The 19,369-nt window shown below is 38.6% G+C and overlaps 2 protein-coding genes and 1 long non-coding RNA gene across 6 annotated transcripts in view; 1 reads left to right on the top strand and 2 right to left on the bottom strand.

Annotated features, from left to right (window-relative positions):
* skap2 (src kinase associated phosphoprotein 2) overlaps window positions 1–5,727 on the bottom strand; it is a 19,068-nt gene extending 13,341 nt beyond the window's left edge. Inside the window, exons 1-6 of the mRNA XM_082150195.1 lie at window positions 5,569–5,727; window positions 4,820–4,925; window positions 4,706–4,731; window positions 3,833–3,931; window positions 785–865; window positions 634–717 (exon numbers count right to left, since the gene is read on the bottom strand). Coding sequence (XP_082006321.1) covers window positions 634–717; window positions 785–865; window positions 3,833–3,931; window positions 4,706–4,731; window positions 4,820–4,925; window positions 5,569–5,608 — 436 coding nt within the window. The 5' untranslated portion in view covers window positions 5,609–5,727. The remainder of the gene's footprint in view (window positions 1–633; window positions 718–784; window positions 866–3,832; window positions 3,932–4,705; window positions 4,732–4,819; window positions 4,926–5,568) is intronic.
* On the top strand, window positions 4,932–19,369 carry LOC309484054. 3 transcript variants are annotated; one of them, XR_014200717.1, is made up of 4 exons: window positions 4,932–5,216; window positions 5,940–6,073; window positions 6,780–6,941; window positions 9,084–11,064. It is a non-coding gene; the product is annotated as an uncharacterized lncRNA (long non-coding RNA). The 3 variants fall into 3 exon arrangements; XR_014200716.1 differs by lacking the exon at window positions 4,932–5,216 and adding an exon at window positions 16,622–19,369 and having other exon boundaries at window positions 5,866–6,073; window positions 9,084–9,221; XR_014200718.1 differs by lacking the exon at window positions 4,932–5,216 and having other exon boundaries at window positions 5,866–6,073; window positions 9,084–11,063.
* Window positions 13,240–15,951, bottom strand: hoxa2b (homeobox A2b). 2 transcript variants are annotated; one of them, XM_082150192.1, is made up of 3 exons: window positions 15,519–15,951; window positions 14,799–14,997; window positions 13,240–14,214 (listed from the first exon to the last, which is right to left on the bottom strand). In XM_082150192.1, exons 1-3 carry the CDS (start codon window positions 15,603–15,605, stop codon window positions 13,484–13,486), a joined length of 1,017 nt encoding a protein of 338 aa, XP_082006318.1. In that variant the 5' UTR covers window positions 15,606–15,951; the 3' UTR covers window positions 13,240–13,483. The 2 variants fall into 2 exon arrangements, with proteins under 2 accessions (XP_082006318.1, XP_082006317.1); XM_082150191.1 differs by having other exon boundaries at window positions 14,799–15,950.

Here is a 19,369-nt window from a genome sequence, read left to right as displayed (position 1 = left end):
AGGAGTCCTCCTCTGAGTCCGCACTTTCGTGACGTAACGCCGCTTTGGCTATCGGGAAGAAGTCTGCTGCGGAGCTCGCTGCTGTGCGGGCTCGCCAAAAGCGTGCTTCGAGGGAGCATATCGACCACAAAGTGCTCACGAGCACCCTTCTGAAACCTAAAATGACAAATGGGACACCCTACGGTCTCATGGACTTAACGGACACGCGGTAGCCATTGTAAGACCTAAGACCGAAAGTGCATATCAAGTGTGCCAATTGGGACAGGGCCCATCTTTTCCTGCATCCTATTTATCTGCGATCCTGAATGGCAGCACAGCTGCAAGGTTTGTTTGAGCTGCGCCCTCTACTGTACAGGAGTGAATTTGCATTTCCTGAGGCTTATTCATTTCAATTTTGGTTTGAAACAGCCTTTCCATTTGCCAAAATTAAAAATGCTTTTTGTTATTAAAAAACAAACAAGCAAGCCCAGCCCAAGTAAGAAAAGGTAACGCAAAAGTTACAAAACACATTACTTACCATAAAAAGTAGAGCAATAAGCCACGGAGTAACGCAGTATTGTAACGCATTACTTTTAAAAGTAACTTTCCCAACACTGGTATTGACACATCTGATCATAATAGTATTTTTCCAACCTTTTTCACTGCCATAGTAGTAGAACATGTTGTTACTTAAGGCGCACCATCTCTTCTGCCACTCGTTGCCAAAGAAGCTGTGATCTATAAGAAGTCAAATGGAGGTTATTTTTTCCACATCAACAACCTGTTTGTGAACACAGTAACCTACCCTTTCGGCGCTTCTCCAGGTAGCCACTCTTTAAAACAGATTGAAGTTCTTGAGCTGCCACCGGAGGGGACTGTTGAACGCCTGATTACAACAAACAGACAGAAACAGAAATCTTACTTCAGCTTTTTTTATGACTAGCAGTGAGGAATCCACAAAGAGAAGCACCTGTCTTCACAACAAATTTAATACATTTGCTAAAGGCAACCAGAAAGCTACTTCCACCCCCTTTAGGTTTAAAAATCAAAGGTCGATGTCAAGCGAGACTAAAGTTAGCAGAGATTCAAACCCCGGATGGACTGGATAGAGTACAGCAGTATGTGAAACAGATGCATGGTCTGTTTTCAAAGCAAACCTCCCCTCTCGTTTACACTGCCCTCCCCTCTCTTGTGTACACACTACCACTGCATTGCTGAATGAGTGTGAGTGACCAGAGCAGTGTTATGAATGACACCAGAAATTGTGGAATGTTTGCAATTATGTATAAAGTGCTGTCAAGGGAGCATGACACACGCTGACTGTGAAAAGTAAACTAAACACCCTCAGTGCTAAAGCTGATTTCTGTTAAATCTGGAAGAAAAATGTCTGGTAGAACAACTGCCAAAGAAAACATAAATCATGTGTTTTTTAGAGCAAAATAATGGCCAAAAAGTGTTTTGGATAATAAGAAAATAAGAAAACAATGGCACAGAGCATCACTTGTTTTTTTTTCTCCCTTATTGCAAAATAAAAAACAATTAAATTAAATAAAAACACCATGTACACTACTGATCTAAAGTTTGGGATCAAAAAAAGATTTTAGTTAAATGAAAATGTCTTATGTTCACCAATGCTGCATTTATTTGATTAAAATACATAGTAATATAGTTAAATACTGCACAAATATATATATACACACACATACAGACATATATATATATATATCATATATATATAATGTATATACACACGTATATGTGTATGTATATATATGTGTGTGTGTGTGTGTGTGTGTGTGTATATATAAAAATACACACACACATTATATATATATATATATATATATATATATATATATATACATATACATGTGTATATATATATATATATATATATATATACACACACACACACATATATATATACATACACATGTATATATGTGTGTGTATATATGTGTGTGTGTGTGTGTGTGTATATATATATATATATGTATGTATGTATGTATGTATGTGTGTGTGTGTGTGTGTGTGTGTGTGTGTGTGTGTGTGTGTGTGTGTGTATATACACACACACACACACACACACATATACACACACACACACACACACACACACACACACACACACACACACACACACACACACACACACACACACACACACACACACACACACACATATATATATATACACACACACACACACACACACACACACACACACACACACACACACACACACACACACACACACACACACACACACACACACACACACACACACACATATATATATGTGTCATTTTTTTATCAAAAATGTGATTCTGAATGTGTCTTTAAAAATAATTACAAACATTTGAACGGTAGTGTAACACAAAACAACTATGTGTCATGGCTTAAAACATTCAGGCCTGGTTCCACAGACGTTCCACAGTAATCTAATCTACATTCCACAGTAGATTAAGCCTTAGTTCAATTAGGACATTTAAGAAAAACTAAGAAAAACACACTATGTGCATCTTAAGACAAAACAATGGCACTGACATCATTTAGGATATGTCAGTGCAAGTTGCTTTCAGTTGAAACAGCTCAAACATGCATTTTAGTCTGTGACTAGGCTTAAGCCTTGTCTGTGAAACCTGGGGTTAATATGAACACCCTTAAACTAACTTTATCCATGTTAACTTACAGTGCTAACTTCAAAAGCAGCAAATGTGGTTGCTGAAGGCTGCAAATAAATAGTGGCGACACGCTTTGCCTTCATCTTCAGCTATAAAACAAGCTTCCTTTTTATGGGCTGACTGTATGAAGAGAGTAAAAACTTACAGCTCTCAAACAAGTTACAGAGGTGAAGCTCTGACTCTTAACAAATAAAGCCTGAGAGATGTGTGTGTTCTCGCAGAAATCTCAAAAAGAAATCTCACAAAAAATTAATAAAAAGACAAACACCCTGTATTTACCCAAATAGCGGCATTATCAGTTGCATGAGCTTATAAACTTCACTTTCTTTAGTGCATTTGTCCAAAATAAATATTCATATAGCATCTGCAGTGTGCACTAAGAAGCTTTGGTCCCATCTTCGAGCTGAACAGCTGTTCTCTCTGGCAAGCACAGGGCAAAAGGACCTATAAAACACATGAGTGCACTAGAGCTGTAAACCTCTGCCTACCATATACATACATTACACACAAACCACTCCCAGCCTGTATCCTATCCTCTTGATTCTGTGAGTTTCAGAATGCAATAATCGGATATCGGATATGTGGCATGACTCAAAAATGATTCGGATGAATTCGATTCCCTTAAATGTAAATTCTACCAACAGCGTTCATTTAGCAGAAGCTACTAAAACAGAAGCCTGAATTGACATTGGATGTGGACGGCATTGTCTGAGCTGCAGACCATAAACCATTTGCTCAGAGACAAAAGAGAGCTAAACCCTTAACGTCTGTGCCTTCAAACCGTTCCTGAGTCTGTTGCCGGGTTACATCAGTCTTTCAAGCACCTCATTCATCTTTTGTGTTGTTCTACCACTACTAAAAAATCCTAGACAGGACATGACAAAGGGCTGCCACAATGATACTGTGTTATGACAGCTAAAGCTGCAGAAAAGGTGATAAGTGATTCATTCATAACCGGAAAGAGATAGGTTTTTTGTTTCTTAATTTATGTGAATTTTATACATGCAACCTGTGTGCAGAATAAATTGCCATGATTCTTTTATAATACTCACAATTACAGCATTCTTCCATGAGAGAATTCAAGGGAATAGTAGCTCAGTCACATGATGTCCCCATGCTCTCTTGTAACACTTTTAATATTGCAATAAATCCAACAATTTTACACTCACCATCATAAGCGTTTTCATCATCCCTGTCAGTCTGCTCTGAGTGAAGCGATCCTCCGTCGTTGGTGTCCGCTTCGTCAGGCTCTGGGAACTCTTCATCTCCTACACAACAGAGTCTTCATCAGCATTCCCAAAGACAGGCAGCTAGGAGGCCACATTTTCAATCCTCCACCAGAAAAAGACACATTAACTAAGATGATCTAATTCAGATGTTATGCATGTTGCTTGCATGGTGCCAGGGAAGAGAAGCATGTTTGTATCAGTGATCTCCAGTTGCATGTAGCATTGAGTGGCACTCAGCTATGTTGTCTCAATTCACTAGAACTCACTTTGCATAGTGATGGGATATTAATATGGAAGATATCTTATAACACTAGCCTGTTTTAATCACATTTCCTGATAATTTCATGTATAAAGAGCATACTGATGGGAAAGCATGAATTATGCACATGTTTGTGGTATAATGTTGTACTTCCTGATCACACTGTAATGGGGGTAATACAAATAGTGCAGCTGTAAAGTGCATGTGTTTCCTTGCCCACAACGTGCTAAACCATACCCAGCGCTCTACCCACATCTTAACCGTAAATTCATTATAAGAAACACAAAATTCATCAGGGAACAGTCTGGCTTAAAACTTTTTTTAAGCACTCTTTTCATACGTTCCCATCAGGAGAGAAAAAGGTCTTTCAAAGATGTTTGCATATCATGAATAAGTAAACAAACTCTCAAATTCAATGAATGCTAACTGCAGCACATAGTAGCCTACCCTATCAGTGGGGAAGTGGGCAACTAGTTCACTTCATCATGCTTGTCTTTTAGCCCCTCCCCTAGACACACGCACATTCACAAACACACAGGCACATCGAAACTTACGTTTATCCTTGAAATCTTGCGAGTAGCTGGAACAGAGATCATTAGATTTGTTTAATACTATATCAACATAGGGTCCAACACATATTCAGGTCAACAGTAATTACATAAATCTACCTCGTTTTCACATCTTTAATGCGCTTGATAAAGGCATCCTTTCTCTCTTTTGCTTTCTTGCTCAAATTCTCCCCTTTGAGGACATCCGTCAAAAATGTTTCCAGATCTGAAAACAGGTGAAGTGTAGCCTGTCATTTTGCACCCTTGAATTCCTCATTAGAATTACGACTAACGTTATTCCAAACTAATGACAATATGATTAGTTTACTAGCAAATATAGGCTTTTTGATAAAATAGGCTACTCGTTGGCCAGAAACAACCCAACTACAGGCAGTCAACTTGCTTTTTGGATGGTAGCTGGTCAACCAGTTAATGACAACAACCTGCACCATCTAATTACGAGCGTAAACCAGTAACGTTACCATTTTCAAAACCATCATGCTGGACTTTCCAACAGGTATGTTACCGACTAAAATTATAAAAATAAAAACTTTATTTCCATCTGCAGTTGAAACTTAACATAGACTCTTTACTTTAGAACTGCTTACTTAACGTTAGTTAAAACACAAAATAAATCTATCCGCGCCAGAAAAAAAAAATAACCAAAAGCGGACTAATAGTTACTTTGCTCAAACTACAGGGAAATATTCACAACGTCCATCGGTAGACTAAACTTCCTCTTTTCAGGCAAATATGGCCAGAATGTAATGTAAACTGGGGACGAAATTATTACAGCCTAATCTGATTGCGCTCGAGACCTAAACGTTCGCTTTATAAACTTTTGTTTTATCCAAATATTGCGATGGTACCTGAAATGAGTGTTGTTAAGTCTTCAGGGATGGACCTCATTGTGATAAACAGCTTGACCCAGTAAGATAGCCTTCGAAACACGGAAGTTACAAGTGGACTGTGAAATACGGAAGAGGCAAATGCCTACCCTGCAGAAACCACAAGCTATTCAAATTAGACAGTATTATTTATCACGTCGGCTCCAGCAGAAACATTTGGGTACCTCAAACAGTGCACTGGGGAATCACACGCTTCCTCGTCCACTTTTACGTGCTCGCTTTGACAGGAATAATGAAAGAACACTTTACATTAGTAATTTCACTGCATTTATAGCATTATTCTTTGTATTGACATGTGTCGGTGATAATGTTTACCTTTGGTGTTTCATTAGCGTGAGAGCGGAAAAACAGATGAGAAACACAACGCATGCCAATCTGATCTAATCTGAATCTAAAACAACAACAAAAACGCCACTCCTTCCATAGCTAAGGCACAAAGGCAGCAATCCTCATTCCGTGACTTTGGGTAAGTAACTGAATTTGAACTGTAATTTTGTATACATTCAGTGCTGGTGCATTAGCTAGAGGATTTTAGTGAGAGGATCTAAGGACCTTTTAGAGATTTAGGCCTGCTGTTTGGAGTGGGGCCCACTTATCCTGAGGATGGAGACAGGTGAAGAATGGGGGTGATGCACAGCTTTCATAGAAAAACACATAGCTATCCATCTCCATCTGGCTCGCTCTCTCTCTCTCTCTCTCTCTCTCTTTCTCTCTCTCTCTCTCTCTCTCTCTCTCTCTCTCTCTCTCTCTCTCTCTCTCTCTCTCTCTCTCTCTCTCTCGGTGCGCTCCTCTGCTGCTTCGTAGAGATTACTGCAGAGAGCAGATCCTTGCCAGGAGACCTGCACTCTGTCACCTTCTCAAAGTACTTCTCTCAGAGGATGATAAGGAGAGGAATTTGTTTCGTGAGGAGGTTTAATTTTTAAAAGGAATACAGATTTAAATGTATTTTTTTCATATTATAATTGGAGTAGGATGGATACTGATTTTGCAGACAAGCCTAGTGATATATTTATGCACATAAGCAAACGAGACCATTTATAGGAATGTCCCGAATGAAAGATTAAAAGGCTAAGTTACTTTATAAAGGTATTGGCTGGTATTCAACACTGACATCCTGCATGCTTGTTCACTCGGCTTGAGCGCTGCTTGAACCTCATTTGACCTGGCCACAGATCCATCTGGCGAGGAGGGGGAAAGAGAGGTGAAGTGCCCTTTGACCTTTTGAAGGACAGGGAAGCAGCTTCATATCTCATGCTCCTTGGCCGTGCCTGTTTGATCTGGACTCACCTCAGTTCACACGTCTCAGCTTCTGGCCCAAAAGTGGAGGAATGTGTGTGAGTGTTTTAATGCAGTTAAAGGGATAGTGAAAATTCTGTCATTAATTACTCACCCTCATGTCGTTCCAAACCCATAAGACTTTCATTCATCTTCGGAACACAAATTAAGATCTTTTTGATGAAATCTGAGAGCTTTCTGTCCCTCCATTGACTGCTACGCAACTACCACTTTTACGCTTTAAAAAGTTCATAAAGAGATCGTAAAACTAATCCATGTGAATTGAGCGGTTAATACAGATTTCCTGAAGAGACTCGATCGCTTTATATGAACAGATTTAATTTAGGCTTTTATTCACATATACACATTCATCAACACAAACATCAGTTATGATATAAAGAAGCTCAAGCATGTCTGCTTGACGTGCAAGAACCAATGAGGTTCATTCTCGTGTTACACAGCACGTTTGAGCTTCTGCAAGAACTAGGGCTGCACGATTAATCGAAATGAAACTGCACGCGACTGCAAAGGCTGCGATTATTTTATGCGCAGCTTATCAGTGCAATTTGGCTGATCGGTAGTAAATGCTGCTCCATCTGAAAGCCAGAGGGCGCTCTCACGCAGACACGTCAAATATGCCCCACTGCTGAAGTAGACAACACACGTCATTCCCAGGGGGGCAGTGTTTCGGAAAACATTGAAGCTTCCCCGCCATTGATTAGCGGACCCCCACCTGCTGTTAGCATTCCATTGACTCCCATTCATTTTGACGTCACTTTGACAGCGAATAACTTTACATCTGAGGCGTTTAAAGACTCCATTTGTCCATTATTTATTTCTAAAGAAACACGAAAATGTATAAAAGGCTCCATTACCTTGTATCTTACGTTATGGCCCCGTAGATGCAGTTTTTATAAAAATAGGCTAACGATGGCGTCATAACCACGCGACCCACGCGACTCACAGTAGAGAAATTACCGTATAGACAGGAGGAGAAGCTCACGGGCGATTGCTCACGGGGGGACGTGGAGGCAAAATGAAAAAGTAATTAATCAGAATACTTAGCAAAAGTTGCTCCTGCTCCTAGCTCATGGACACCTCCTACTCACGATCTACATCTCTTAAGTTTCGGAAGGGAATGATTCCGATTTCTCTTGGCACAGCTACTAGAAGACAGACGGGTTGCTCACGTCACATCTACATCGTCAAGCTCAGTTTGAGTCTGCGCAGTACGCTCGATCATCAGGAAGTGAGAGCTTCTAATTTACTTCACTTTTCTCCGTTGAAACCTATGGGGTTGCTGTGTCCAGTTTATATATTGTCTATGGTCATTCCAGGAAATCCCTATGGCATCATACCATCGCTGTAGCTGAATAAACAAAAGATTTAAATGCTTTGATTGATTGATTTATTAAATGTTGTCTTTTGTTGGACGAGAGGTTATAAATGCTTCTTGTATTTTTGTAAAGATGTTTGACGTGTGTTGCTTTTTCAAATGCACGTTATAAGCGACTCAAACTCGCAGTGCTTTCAGATGGAGCAGAGCCGTACGTCACTGACAAGCTGAGCATACAAAATAATCGCCGCCTTTGCGATTTCATAATCGCAATAATCCAAATCGGTTTAAGTGCGATTTCACGTTAATTTGCGATTGATCGTGCAGCCCTAGCAAGAAACAATGAGGTTCATTCTTGTCTGTTACACATCACGTTTGAGCTTCTGCAAGAACCAATGAGGTTCGTTCTAATGTTATGCAGCACATTTGAGCTTGGTAGTTGCGTAGTTGTCTATGGAGGGACAGAAATCTCTCAGATTTCATCAAAAAGTTATTAATTTGTGTTCGAAAGATGAACGAAAGTCTTACAGGTTTGGAACGACATGTGTAATTAAGTAATTAATGAAAGAACTTTCATTTTTGGTTGAACTATCCCTTTAACTGCTACATTAATATCATCATCTTTATTAAATTAGGCATATTGTACTTCTCTTCATCCCAAAGTTCTAGCGTAATACTTTGTTTTCTCTAGGGCAAGAACAATGTTTTAATCATTTTTGGTCGACATGACTCTGTGGTCGCCAGCACTGTCATGCTAGTTCATGTGGAAACCACAGACTGCCAGATTCTGATTCATTCCTTTTTTGTGTGTCAGCTTTGTGACTTGAGTCTGTAACTTTTGCATTTGCTTTGGGGTTTTTTTCAGAATCATTCATTTATTGGAAGAACACAAACAGCACTGAATAAAAAGTTTTATAGCAGCCGAGTGAAGACATAAAAGCCTTGAGAACGTACCTGAGATGGATGAGGTCACCAGCAAATACTATGACATGTCATGTGACAGGTAAGTCATATCTGAATCAGACCACCTGAACAGCCCCCAAACATAAAGGAAGAACATCTGAGGGCACGCTTTTGCCACTGTAATTCACACTGCCTGTAGGGTGCAGGGGCATCTGTGAAGTTCAACTTTGTGATGGATGAGATGGTGTTTTTGCCCCTTGGCCTCTGAGGGATTAGGCTGCTCAGGTGTTGTTTTTAAAAGACTTAGAATTAGCTTACGTTTAAACATTTAAACTGTCTTTTGACACTTTCACCACCTGTTTTCTGAAGGAAAAAAAGTCTGGGCCCCCTTGGATTGAACCTTGAGTTCACGTTTAATGTTTCATGTCAACAAATGAATCCATGTGACGATCATATATCATATCTGAAATGTACATTTGTAACTGCTGTAATTGTGTGACTCGTTAGCAGAGCTTTGACTCATTGATTATTAATTATTCTTAATATATTCATGAAGCGTTTGCAGTGACTCTGAGTCACACTGAGGCCTCGGTTGCAGCATTAAGAAGAAAACACTTTTATGTTTGGTGAAAATAGATGTTTAAGAAGCAGACCACGTAAGTGCAACTAGGAGAACAATAATTGCATACTTCAGGAATTCCATAAACATGATCTATGAGATAATATCATGCTTCATAGAGCTAATTTGTTCATTTGTATTCTGTGGTTGGCCTTGGTTCTTCTACTTGAGCCAGTTCTGATTCAGACCCTTAAAGGGATATTTCACTCAAAGCTGAAAATTCTGTCATCATTTATGCACACTTATTTCACAAACCTTTATGGCTTTATTTTTCTTTTTCATCCACGGAACCTGATTCTGTTAACCTGTTTTCGTCCGTACATTGAAAATCAATAGATTCCAAAAGAACATTTGACATTTTTCAATAACAAAAAAAAAAATTTCTTTGTGTTCCAGAGTCATAAAGATTAAACATGAGGGTGAGAAAATGAAGACAGATTGTCATTTTTAAATGAACAATCCCTTTAAGTGGTATTAGCTTTACATAACAGCACACTCAAATTCATATCAATTTGCAGCTATGTGTGTCTTGCTGTTTATATTTGGTGGTTCTGCTCAAATTTTGCTCCACCCTCAGAATATCTGCATGAAGCCCACCTGCATAGGAATGACAAAAGGGACCACCAAGCTTAAATGCATGTTTCCATGGAAACCAGCTGAAGGCTGAGTGCACTGACTTTAAATGCCTGCATAGACATCACAGCCTGAGTCAGAGGACTAGCAGTGCACGGGCCTTTCCTCTTTAGGCATTAGCTGTCGGGACCGGAATTGTACTTCGCACAGATGGTTCATCGTTCATGGGATGATGGGACGACCAAAAATATGTCAGGCTCCCTAACTAAAGCCATAAACTTAGGCTGCAAAACACTTGAGAAAATAACATCATTGTAGGAGCCTCAAACTGCATATACATATTATGCATTCTGAATGGTTTCACATCAGTTTGCATTAAGAAACAGTTGATTGTTCAGTTTGGGTGGGATCGTGAAAATGGTGTGACTGTCAAACTTTATGCCAGTTTTTAATAAGTAAATAGCAGGTAATTAAACTTAGTGTCCTTGCAATACTATATTTTAATATATGTATCTCTCTGCAGTGATACGCAGGTCCTATGGGGGCTCATGTGAGTGATTGTGATGCATATACTATAGAAAGGTCAATTTGGTTTATCCAGCGTTCTATTTTACAATCTCAGCATTGAATCTGGGGTTCTCACAATAGTTGTGAAAGAGCTGACTTCCAAATCCAACATACATTTCATATATTTCAAAATTATGTACAAAGTTTTCTCAGGAAGAGGGTTACAATGACATTTTATGAGCAAGACTTTTTTTTTATTCAGTGCATTTTTTCTGTACATTTTTTTTTCATGATTTATCATTAAAAAACATATATTTTAGATAATTTAGGCTATGTGGTTCAGATAACATATTTTTTAATTTCGGTTGATTAAACCAATCTCCTTCATTGTATTAACTCAAATGTTTTTATTTAAATGAATTCAAAATTAAGCCATTCAGGTTACTTTTTAAGTTAAACCAACAATAATTATTTTACAGTAGTGTATTTTACAGTAGTGTAGTACTTCCCTGCATATTTGGATCACTTCTCTGTGGCAGATCTCAACTCAGTCTTTAACTTAGTTGAAGAATGCCGATCACGTGTTTGGTTTCGTCAAAGGACGTCAGTCAAACTATTTGTTCAGCCTCGATTTGTCGCTAAGCCCGTATAGTGCTCCGAACAAGTAGCCTACACATCTCTTTGTGTATGATTTAAACTTTTAAAATAATAGTTTAGAGATCATAATACTCATTTATTAAACCAACTAAGATTGGAGGATTTGAAACATATACTTTGATAATATCTGAAAAGCCCTCAGACCATGATTGTAGACATAATAAACTGTGCCGATAGGTCTACCATGGTGATATATCAGTCCTACATCAGTCCTGTGTAGTAACTAAGCCAGACCTTATATTAGGCTACTACTCGGATCATTCTGCGTTTCTAACAAATGCCTCTGTGCGGTGTGAGCTGTTGGCTGCTAGGCCTCATTTCCATTTCAACACTTACGCTGCGATTGCAACGTGGCGTTAGATGTTTGGAAATATTCCCCAAAGCTAGATTTCACTGAACAACTGATTTCGTCTCATAGCCTATAAATGGAGTTTTGTATTGGTATCCTCACAATTGAATTTCCTACAGGAACGGAACTTGCACTTTATCGTGTAGGCCTGTAGGCTACATATCATTAAAAATGACTCGAGTCACCATTATTATTAAACAGGATACACCAGCCACGGATAATCGTGGTTAAACTGTTTTTTTTTTTTTTTTTAAATAAATTAGGCTACCTAAATGTGTCCGTTAAGCGATAGAACCAGAATTGACAGTCTTTTTATTGTGCAAAAAGTAAAAATCATTTGCCAATCATTTATTTTAAGGCTGTAACAACGAGCGGATATCAATATAATTAGTCCAAGAGGACACACAGGCCTCTATGTTCACAGAGGGCCAAAGCATTCAAATGAGATCGTTTATTAGCTATTTATTCAGATTTGGAGGTTAAAAAGTATAAATATTAATAAAACACGAGCAGACCTAAGTCTTAGTTTATCCTATTGTCAGATCATTCCTTATACGGCGTTGGCTGTTGATAAAACCATAGTTTTGTGTGTGTGATAACTCTAGTTATTAGCTGCATTGGTCTGATTTGGGACACCGTTAGCCTACATTAATCACATCCCATACACAATGTATATAAATGAATAATTATTATAAATTATATAAGCTAAATAATAATTTTTTTTAAATGTGGTTTGACTGTTGAAATCCGTTCTCATTCTCAGCGGCGGATTGAATTACGCGGAGTGCTGCCTCAACACCAACCCCCTGTCGAAGGTTTAATAGGCAATAAAATGTAATTGCTGAACTCCAAAACGTTATAGCTCTTGGCCAGGAGATTCCCTGTGTCGTCAGATACAGTAAAGGGCTTATTTGTGTACACAGCATCAAAAACATTAGTCTCTTTCTGGGTGTAATCTGTTTTAGTCTACTGATTTGATGGCATCGAAAACTTCCCATTGGGTTAATTTTATACAGTTAAAAATCTAAATTTAACGCCAACTACGCAAATGGGAAATTAGCAAAGATTAATAAAAAAAAAAGAATGTAGCACGCAATTAACTGCGTATTAATTTTGCGCACTAATAGTTTCCAAGATTACATATATTAGTTTCGATTAGCGGTTCTAAACTTAGCCTACATTTGGCATCCTTATACATATCAAAATTTGTCCCTCGAAAAAATTATGATAAAATTAATTAATCTTCAACAGGTAAATAGCCTACACAAAACTCTATCATAATACATCAGCAAAATAGTTAATAGTAATAAATATATGTATACTTTGAATCTTACATCATGTTTAATAACAAACCTGTTATTTCTTAATCTGAATAGTGAATAAATAAATAACACCGATGTTATTTTCAATAACAAGTACAAATTTATTCTATGAAAATATGGCGCTTTGCCGGCGAGCGATACAAAAATAAAACGTGAAAAATATCACTTTTTTTTTTCCTGACATATTTTCTCTGTACACAAAAATTATCACTCGATTATTGAAAAACTTACCTCATTGATTAATGGTCTAGGCCTATATTTAAAGTCACAATTAAATACACAGACCATCAATGTGAGAAAATATTGACGTCCCTATAATGAAACTTCAGTTAGAGTTAGTAGCTCAAGTGTTGCAGGTCGATTGTTGTAAGCGTCTCAGAGAAGAAATCAAAGGCCTCCGTTGATAAACCAATGGGGCTGTCTACAGATTCTGACAAACTTGGGGACACGGCATCTGAGAGGTGTAAGCATGAATCGTTGGAGAAAACGTTGAAGTCCTGTAAAGAGACGTCCAGGGCCGAGGGACTGCCATTGTCCTGAGCAGATGCACAATCCGGGGCCATTGTTGAGCCGCAGATAGGAACAGTGGGTGACGGGTTGGGAAAATGTTTCAGATGTTTGTCATTGCTACCTAAAGGAGAGACAGTTGCGCTTTGGGAATCACTATTGTGTCCATTCTGTGACTGTTGTGAAGTTAAGGTATTTTGCTGAAATGGATAACCCTCTCTTTCCAAAAGCGCCCCCGATACATTGTTTGCCACTTGTTCGAAGAAAGATTTCCCATCACCCCGTCCGCCTGCCTCCTCCAAGCTCGGTGGTTTTCCATCGCCGTTGTGGTTTTCTTTACACTGCGTTTGCCGTTTGTGTTTCATTCTCCGGTTTTGAAACCAAACTTTGACTTGCCGCTCGGTGAGATCCAGCAGAGCGGCGATTTCCACGCGCCTTGGTCGGCAGAGATACTTGTTGAAGTGGAACTCCTTCTCCAGCTCCAGCAGCTGAGTGTTGGTGTACGCCGTTCTGAGTCGGCGAGTTGCCCCACTGCCACCATCAGAAATCTCGGGCGAGCCTATGAAGGGATTATAGCATCACACATTATTGATACGCCACTAATTATAACTCCTGATTTTTTACAACGGCGCTGTGGGGCTTAAAGCTGACCCCACAAACTTGTCAAATATATTGCGTTTCTCAGGGAGCATAAATTGTTTGTGGGAATGGAGCCACGGCACTTGAATAATTTGTGTCCTCATCCCCTATGCCAGAATATACTGATGTGTCTGTTGTGAGTGCGGAGAGGTCCGAGTGAAGATTAATGAACACGCCAGCTGCCGAGTTGAGTAATGGCAATCTATCATTCTTCATTACTGTCAAATATTAAAATTCATGCCCTGCACTACAAGTAGCTAACACAGAGTTTAGGAGTTGTCCAGAACAGATTCTCCGCATCCAAAAACGAACAAAACAACTTTTAGGTATTACCTTGTTCGCTTTCAGTTCACATGACCCATGAGGATAACAAACTATCATGCACTTTCACCAGCATGGCCTTGCGCAACACGGCAAATAAAAATAATAATACTGACAATAAAAACAATTGCATTTCGTTTGCAATGAACTGCAACACGATCAAATTGCATTAAATCCAAATACCTTGAGGGGAGAAGTATAGTGGACCGGGGTCGGTGGTTGTTGCTGTCGAAGTTGTCTGGTTTTTCTTGGATGCCTTTTTCTCCTTCATCCAAGGGTACTCTGGGGGTAAGGATGCGGCAGGCAGCGGGCATGAGCCATTAGGGTTCTGCTTGGGCCGGCTGTGGCGAGGGTGGCTGCCGGGGTTCAGGCTTGGAATGGTCTGCTCAAAAGGAGGAGGAATCAGTGTCGAGTGTGAAAGCGTCGAGCTCTTGATTGATGAACTTTGAAATGCATCACCGACAGGGGGAAAAGATGTCAGGCACTCAGCGAGCGACGGCTGACTATTGATAAAACCCGTCTCTCGCTCGAATTCGTAATTCATCTCCTCCAAGTCTTGCAAATTCGCCGCTCACAAATTTGTGACCCAAGGAAGATATAATGAAATATCGTGCCGGGTTAAAAAAAAAAACTATTTTGCTGATTACGGCCGTATGGGGACCGCGGTGCCATTAAACTATTGCTTTCATGGAGACAAGGTTGAAATTGGACCGTATTGCTTGTCACATGATTACCTCTGTCCAATGACAATTTGGGGTTTAATCAAAAGAAGCCACTGTCTGTGTGATTGATCGAAAAAAGTCCGAGAGGAACGCCTCACTCTCTGGGACGGGCTAGTTTATTTGCGCATTTATGGTCAGTTTGCCCAGTGCTCCGTAGATGATAAGTATAGCCAGACAGTACCTGAAACAGAGTGACAGTCTGCTGTTTTTCCCTTATTTTTTGACCGGCCCTCGGCTGAAGATCCCTCAACACAGCAACTGAACACATAAAACACACCAATAGCCACGATCGAGGAAACCCATTAATCCTGAGTCGGGGTTTTTACTACTTTCTTAGAGAATGCGCGCTCTCGTTTGTGAATGCACGAGCAAACGCGCGCGAGAGAGTACGCGCGCACACCGCGCGCGCAGGCAAATTCTTTGAAAGCCCTGACGTGCCCGCGTGTTTGCACGCGCACTGACGCATTACGTTTGCATTAGTGTTGTTTTAGTTTGAGACATTGTAGTCTAGTTATTTTTTTAATTACTGGACTTATAAAACTACACAAATTCCGATTTTTTTTATTACATTCTTCTACTAGTAGGGCATCTAACATCGTTAATATTCAATGTAGAATTTCTGAAATGTCTGATAATACATTCAGTTGAAAAATAATATATTTTGTAGTATGTAAATAATAACACACTATGCATTTTACCTGAATTGAGCTCCGTAATTTGTTTGAACTGTGCTAAATCGTCTAACAGGAAACACATCGCTACACACCAATGTTATTATTCATGTAAAATAAAAGTGTAAATCCACTAGTTTTTTTTTTCGTTCAAGAATGTCTCTTCTATGTTGCCCTCAGAAGTCTTTAGCTAAGTAGGTGTAGGCCTCGAGCACTTTATTGCTTATATTCCAAACAAAGAGCCCTGGAAGCCTGCACGCTATCAATCTTACACGCCAAAAGGTCTGACAGCTTAGTGCCCTAAGAACACATTTAAACCATCTAACACTCCCTTAGATCATATGTGGCCAGGAAGAAGAGAACAACGTAGTACTAACGGTTGAGACTTTCTCCATTTTATAAATTAAAATGACTTAAGTGATATTTTCCGATTAAAGGATTGGCCTTGATCATAATTTTCACACCGGATGTGCTTCGAATGGACCAGCGTTATTTCGGACTTAAAATCGTTTGTTTTTAGATTTTCGTTTCTGGAAAGCCAGCCTTTATCGAAGGGTTGGGAATGAATAGGATTACATATTGTTTTTAAGAGAAAAAACGTGTGTTTTTGCAGCTACACAGGAGCTATTGTGTGTAGAAGAACGTGGGTGTCGGCATTCTTCAAAAATACCCACTCCTTCCTACACATTTCCAACACGAACGAAAAATCTTCATCGTTTCCCACGAGCTGAACATCGAGATCTATCAAGGATGTATCTTTATGTATAGTTAAATGTAACATTAATACGCCTATATGTTCATTTATCTGTTGAAATATTAAATCATATTTACATTGCATTGTGTTTATTCTAATTAGATAGGCCTGACAGAATGGATATGTGAGTATATCAAATTAAATTGCAGTGCTTTAAATGAAGCATATTTTTGTTTTTGCAAATTGGCAATCGAACTGTACATTTTATATGTATTTGTAAATGTATTAATGCATGTAAATGAATACTTAATATATCTGAATTGATGTGCTTTATCTGAAAGGCGTTTTAATATTTGTCAAATTCGAATTTAATTCCAATATTTTATCAGGCTATTTCCTGCACAATCTTTGTTTATTGGATTGAGTAAAATTCTCAATGTCGATATAATGTTGTTGACTCTGTGAGTTACCTTAATTCAAATTAATGTAGCCTTTAACAATGCCTCAGTGTGTGTAATTAACATTTCGACATTTTAATTCATGTTCATGACTGGCAAATAAAATATTAATTAGAAACAATTCTGTTTGTTGCGTTTTAAAGCCGGTGTTTCTAAAATGGCAAACCAGTGTATTTATTAAAAAAGTGTTATCATTTTAAATGAGATATTAAATAATTGTTTGATTATTTGGCAGTTTGCGTGATTTTCATCCACGTGCTGAGTAGATGTTCCAGCACCAGTCTTTTTGGATGCGTCTGGCACGATGGACAGCCTCGCTGACCGTCTGTTAGACTAAATAATGAATGCTGACGGTCATAAAACACAAGTTAAGAGTGAAAACTTGGCTCGTTGGATCAGCAAACAAATGAAGCGTTCAGTGTGTTACATTAAAAGCTAATGCATTAATAGTTTCAGTGAATAAAATATCTTTACGCATTCCAAAATGGAACCATTATAATGGTTACATATTGAAATGCGTAAATATATTTTATACATATCCTACATTGTTATTATTATTCATGTATTTAGATTGTAAAACCTTTTTTTTAATTCAAAATAATATAATATGAGTTTTATTTTTTCATTGGTAAAAAGTATAGGCTAAGTAGTTTGTTACTGACCGGATTTTCTTTTTTGAACAAGCAATTAAATATTTTCTTCTTGGGTTTATATTGTCTATTTAAGCGAATTATTTCTTTTTATAAATCTCCATAACTCTTTATGGTGATTTATGTAGATTCGGAGGCCTGTTTAATAACACATATATCTGAATGATGAATGGAGTTAAGGTAAATAACACTGCATTATAATATAGGCCAGTTTCTGAATATAATTATGACAGTAGGCCATGTGAATGAGATATGGTCAGCTGAATGGACTTTATCTCTGCTGCTTCGGTCCAACCACATTTCCAAATCTTTACGCTTGTGTAAAAGCAGGGTTTGATCCGTCTGTATCCTTCTCAGTGAGCTTTGTAAATTAGTGCGAGCGAGGCGTATATGGGGTGTTTATGATGTCTGCGAAGGCAGTAGCTCTGGCAACAGTGGCGTTTGATGGATGACCCTCTTCTACCCACACACATTGCACTGGGTCGTAAACGAGCTCCAAGCTCCTATTGTTGTGCTAGAGATCTATGTCATTTCCGGGCATATGTACTATATACCCCTGCCCGACAAGAGAATCATGCAGTTTTATTTAGGATATGACGTTGTGAGAGCTAGTGCACCATGAAGATTAGATCCTTTGACTTGCTGGCGTTAACAAAAATTTTAAAAAAATTTAGTTAGAACTTCTTGATGCTAAGACAATAAAGCCAACGTTTAGGGTTTTTCCAAATTATTAGACTTATCTACTATATATTGGGGGCTTCTTTTCATCAATACTTTTACGAACAAAAATTAGGAGACCTAATGCATATCGATTTACAACCCGATCTCATTAAATGCGTCTCTATAGAGATTCACGTGTGTGTGACACCTCTTTTACCTGCCTGGAAAGCTGTGGATTAGTTGAATGTAAATTATTAGAGTAAATGTATCCAATGGACCAATAACGTTGACCATTTCACTGGCTAATCGTGTCTGATCCTTGGGGGGACGTCATGAGTCTCTTGCATCAGGAAACGAAAATGCCTTCTTGTATGCAAGGTATTGGAGTAGCAGCATAATGGAGTAGCAACAACAAGCAATTATTGTAAATGTTTTGTGAAAGAATATTTTATGTCTTCAGTACTCGTAGGGAGGCATGAAATAGATTGGTTAATAATGCACATTTGTTATAAGGCTATTGTAGGCCAATGATATTTTACGATTCATGATTAGCCTTCATTGTTTTAGTATTGTTTGCCTAAAACAATCAGAAGTAAAGTGCAGCATACATTTTAATACGTTTATTGTTAGATTATTAGGCAGTTTTCCTATAAACAATAGCGTGCAGGCCTAGCCTAGGCTATATAGATCAGCGGAGGCTCAACATCGCCCTCTTTCTGCTTACCGCCCTGCTTCAATAAACGCGTAAAGCTGGGTTTCTCTAACGTAACGAATATTATCTTCGACCAGTTAATACTTCTAGTGTCCCCATGTCCTTTATAATGATACACAATGTGAGCAGTTATATGACATGACTTTATCTTTAATTCATCACTATGGTGTCTGAGTATGAATATTTT

Source organism: Leuciscus leuciscus (genome assembly GCF_965113295.1).
Source record: "Leuciscus leuciscus genome assembly, chromosome: 20".
NCBI lineage: Eukaryota > Metazoa > Chordata > Actinopteri > Cypriniformes > Leuciscidae > Leuciscus > Leuciscus leuciscus.
The sequence above is the reverse complement of the archived record's forward strand: the minus strand, read 5'-3'. Positions and strand labels throughout refer to the sequence as shown.

Coding starts and splice junctions, on each gene's coding strand:
- hoxa2b (XM_082150191.1), bottom strand. CDS start 15,159: ATGAATTACGAATTCGAGCGAGAGACGGGTTTTATCAATAGTCAGCCG. Junction 14,215..14,798: donor ACTATACTTCTCCCCTCAAG/GTATTTGGATTT, acceptor ATCCCTTCATAG/GCTCGCCCGAGATTTCTGAT.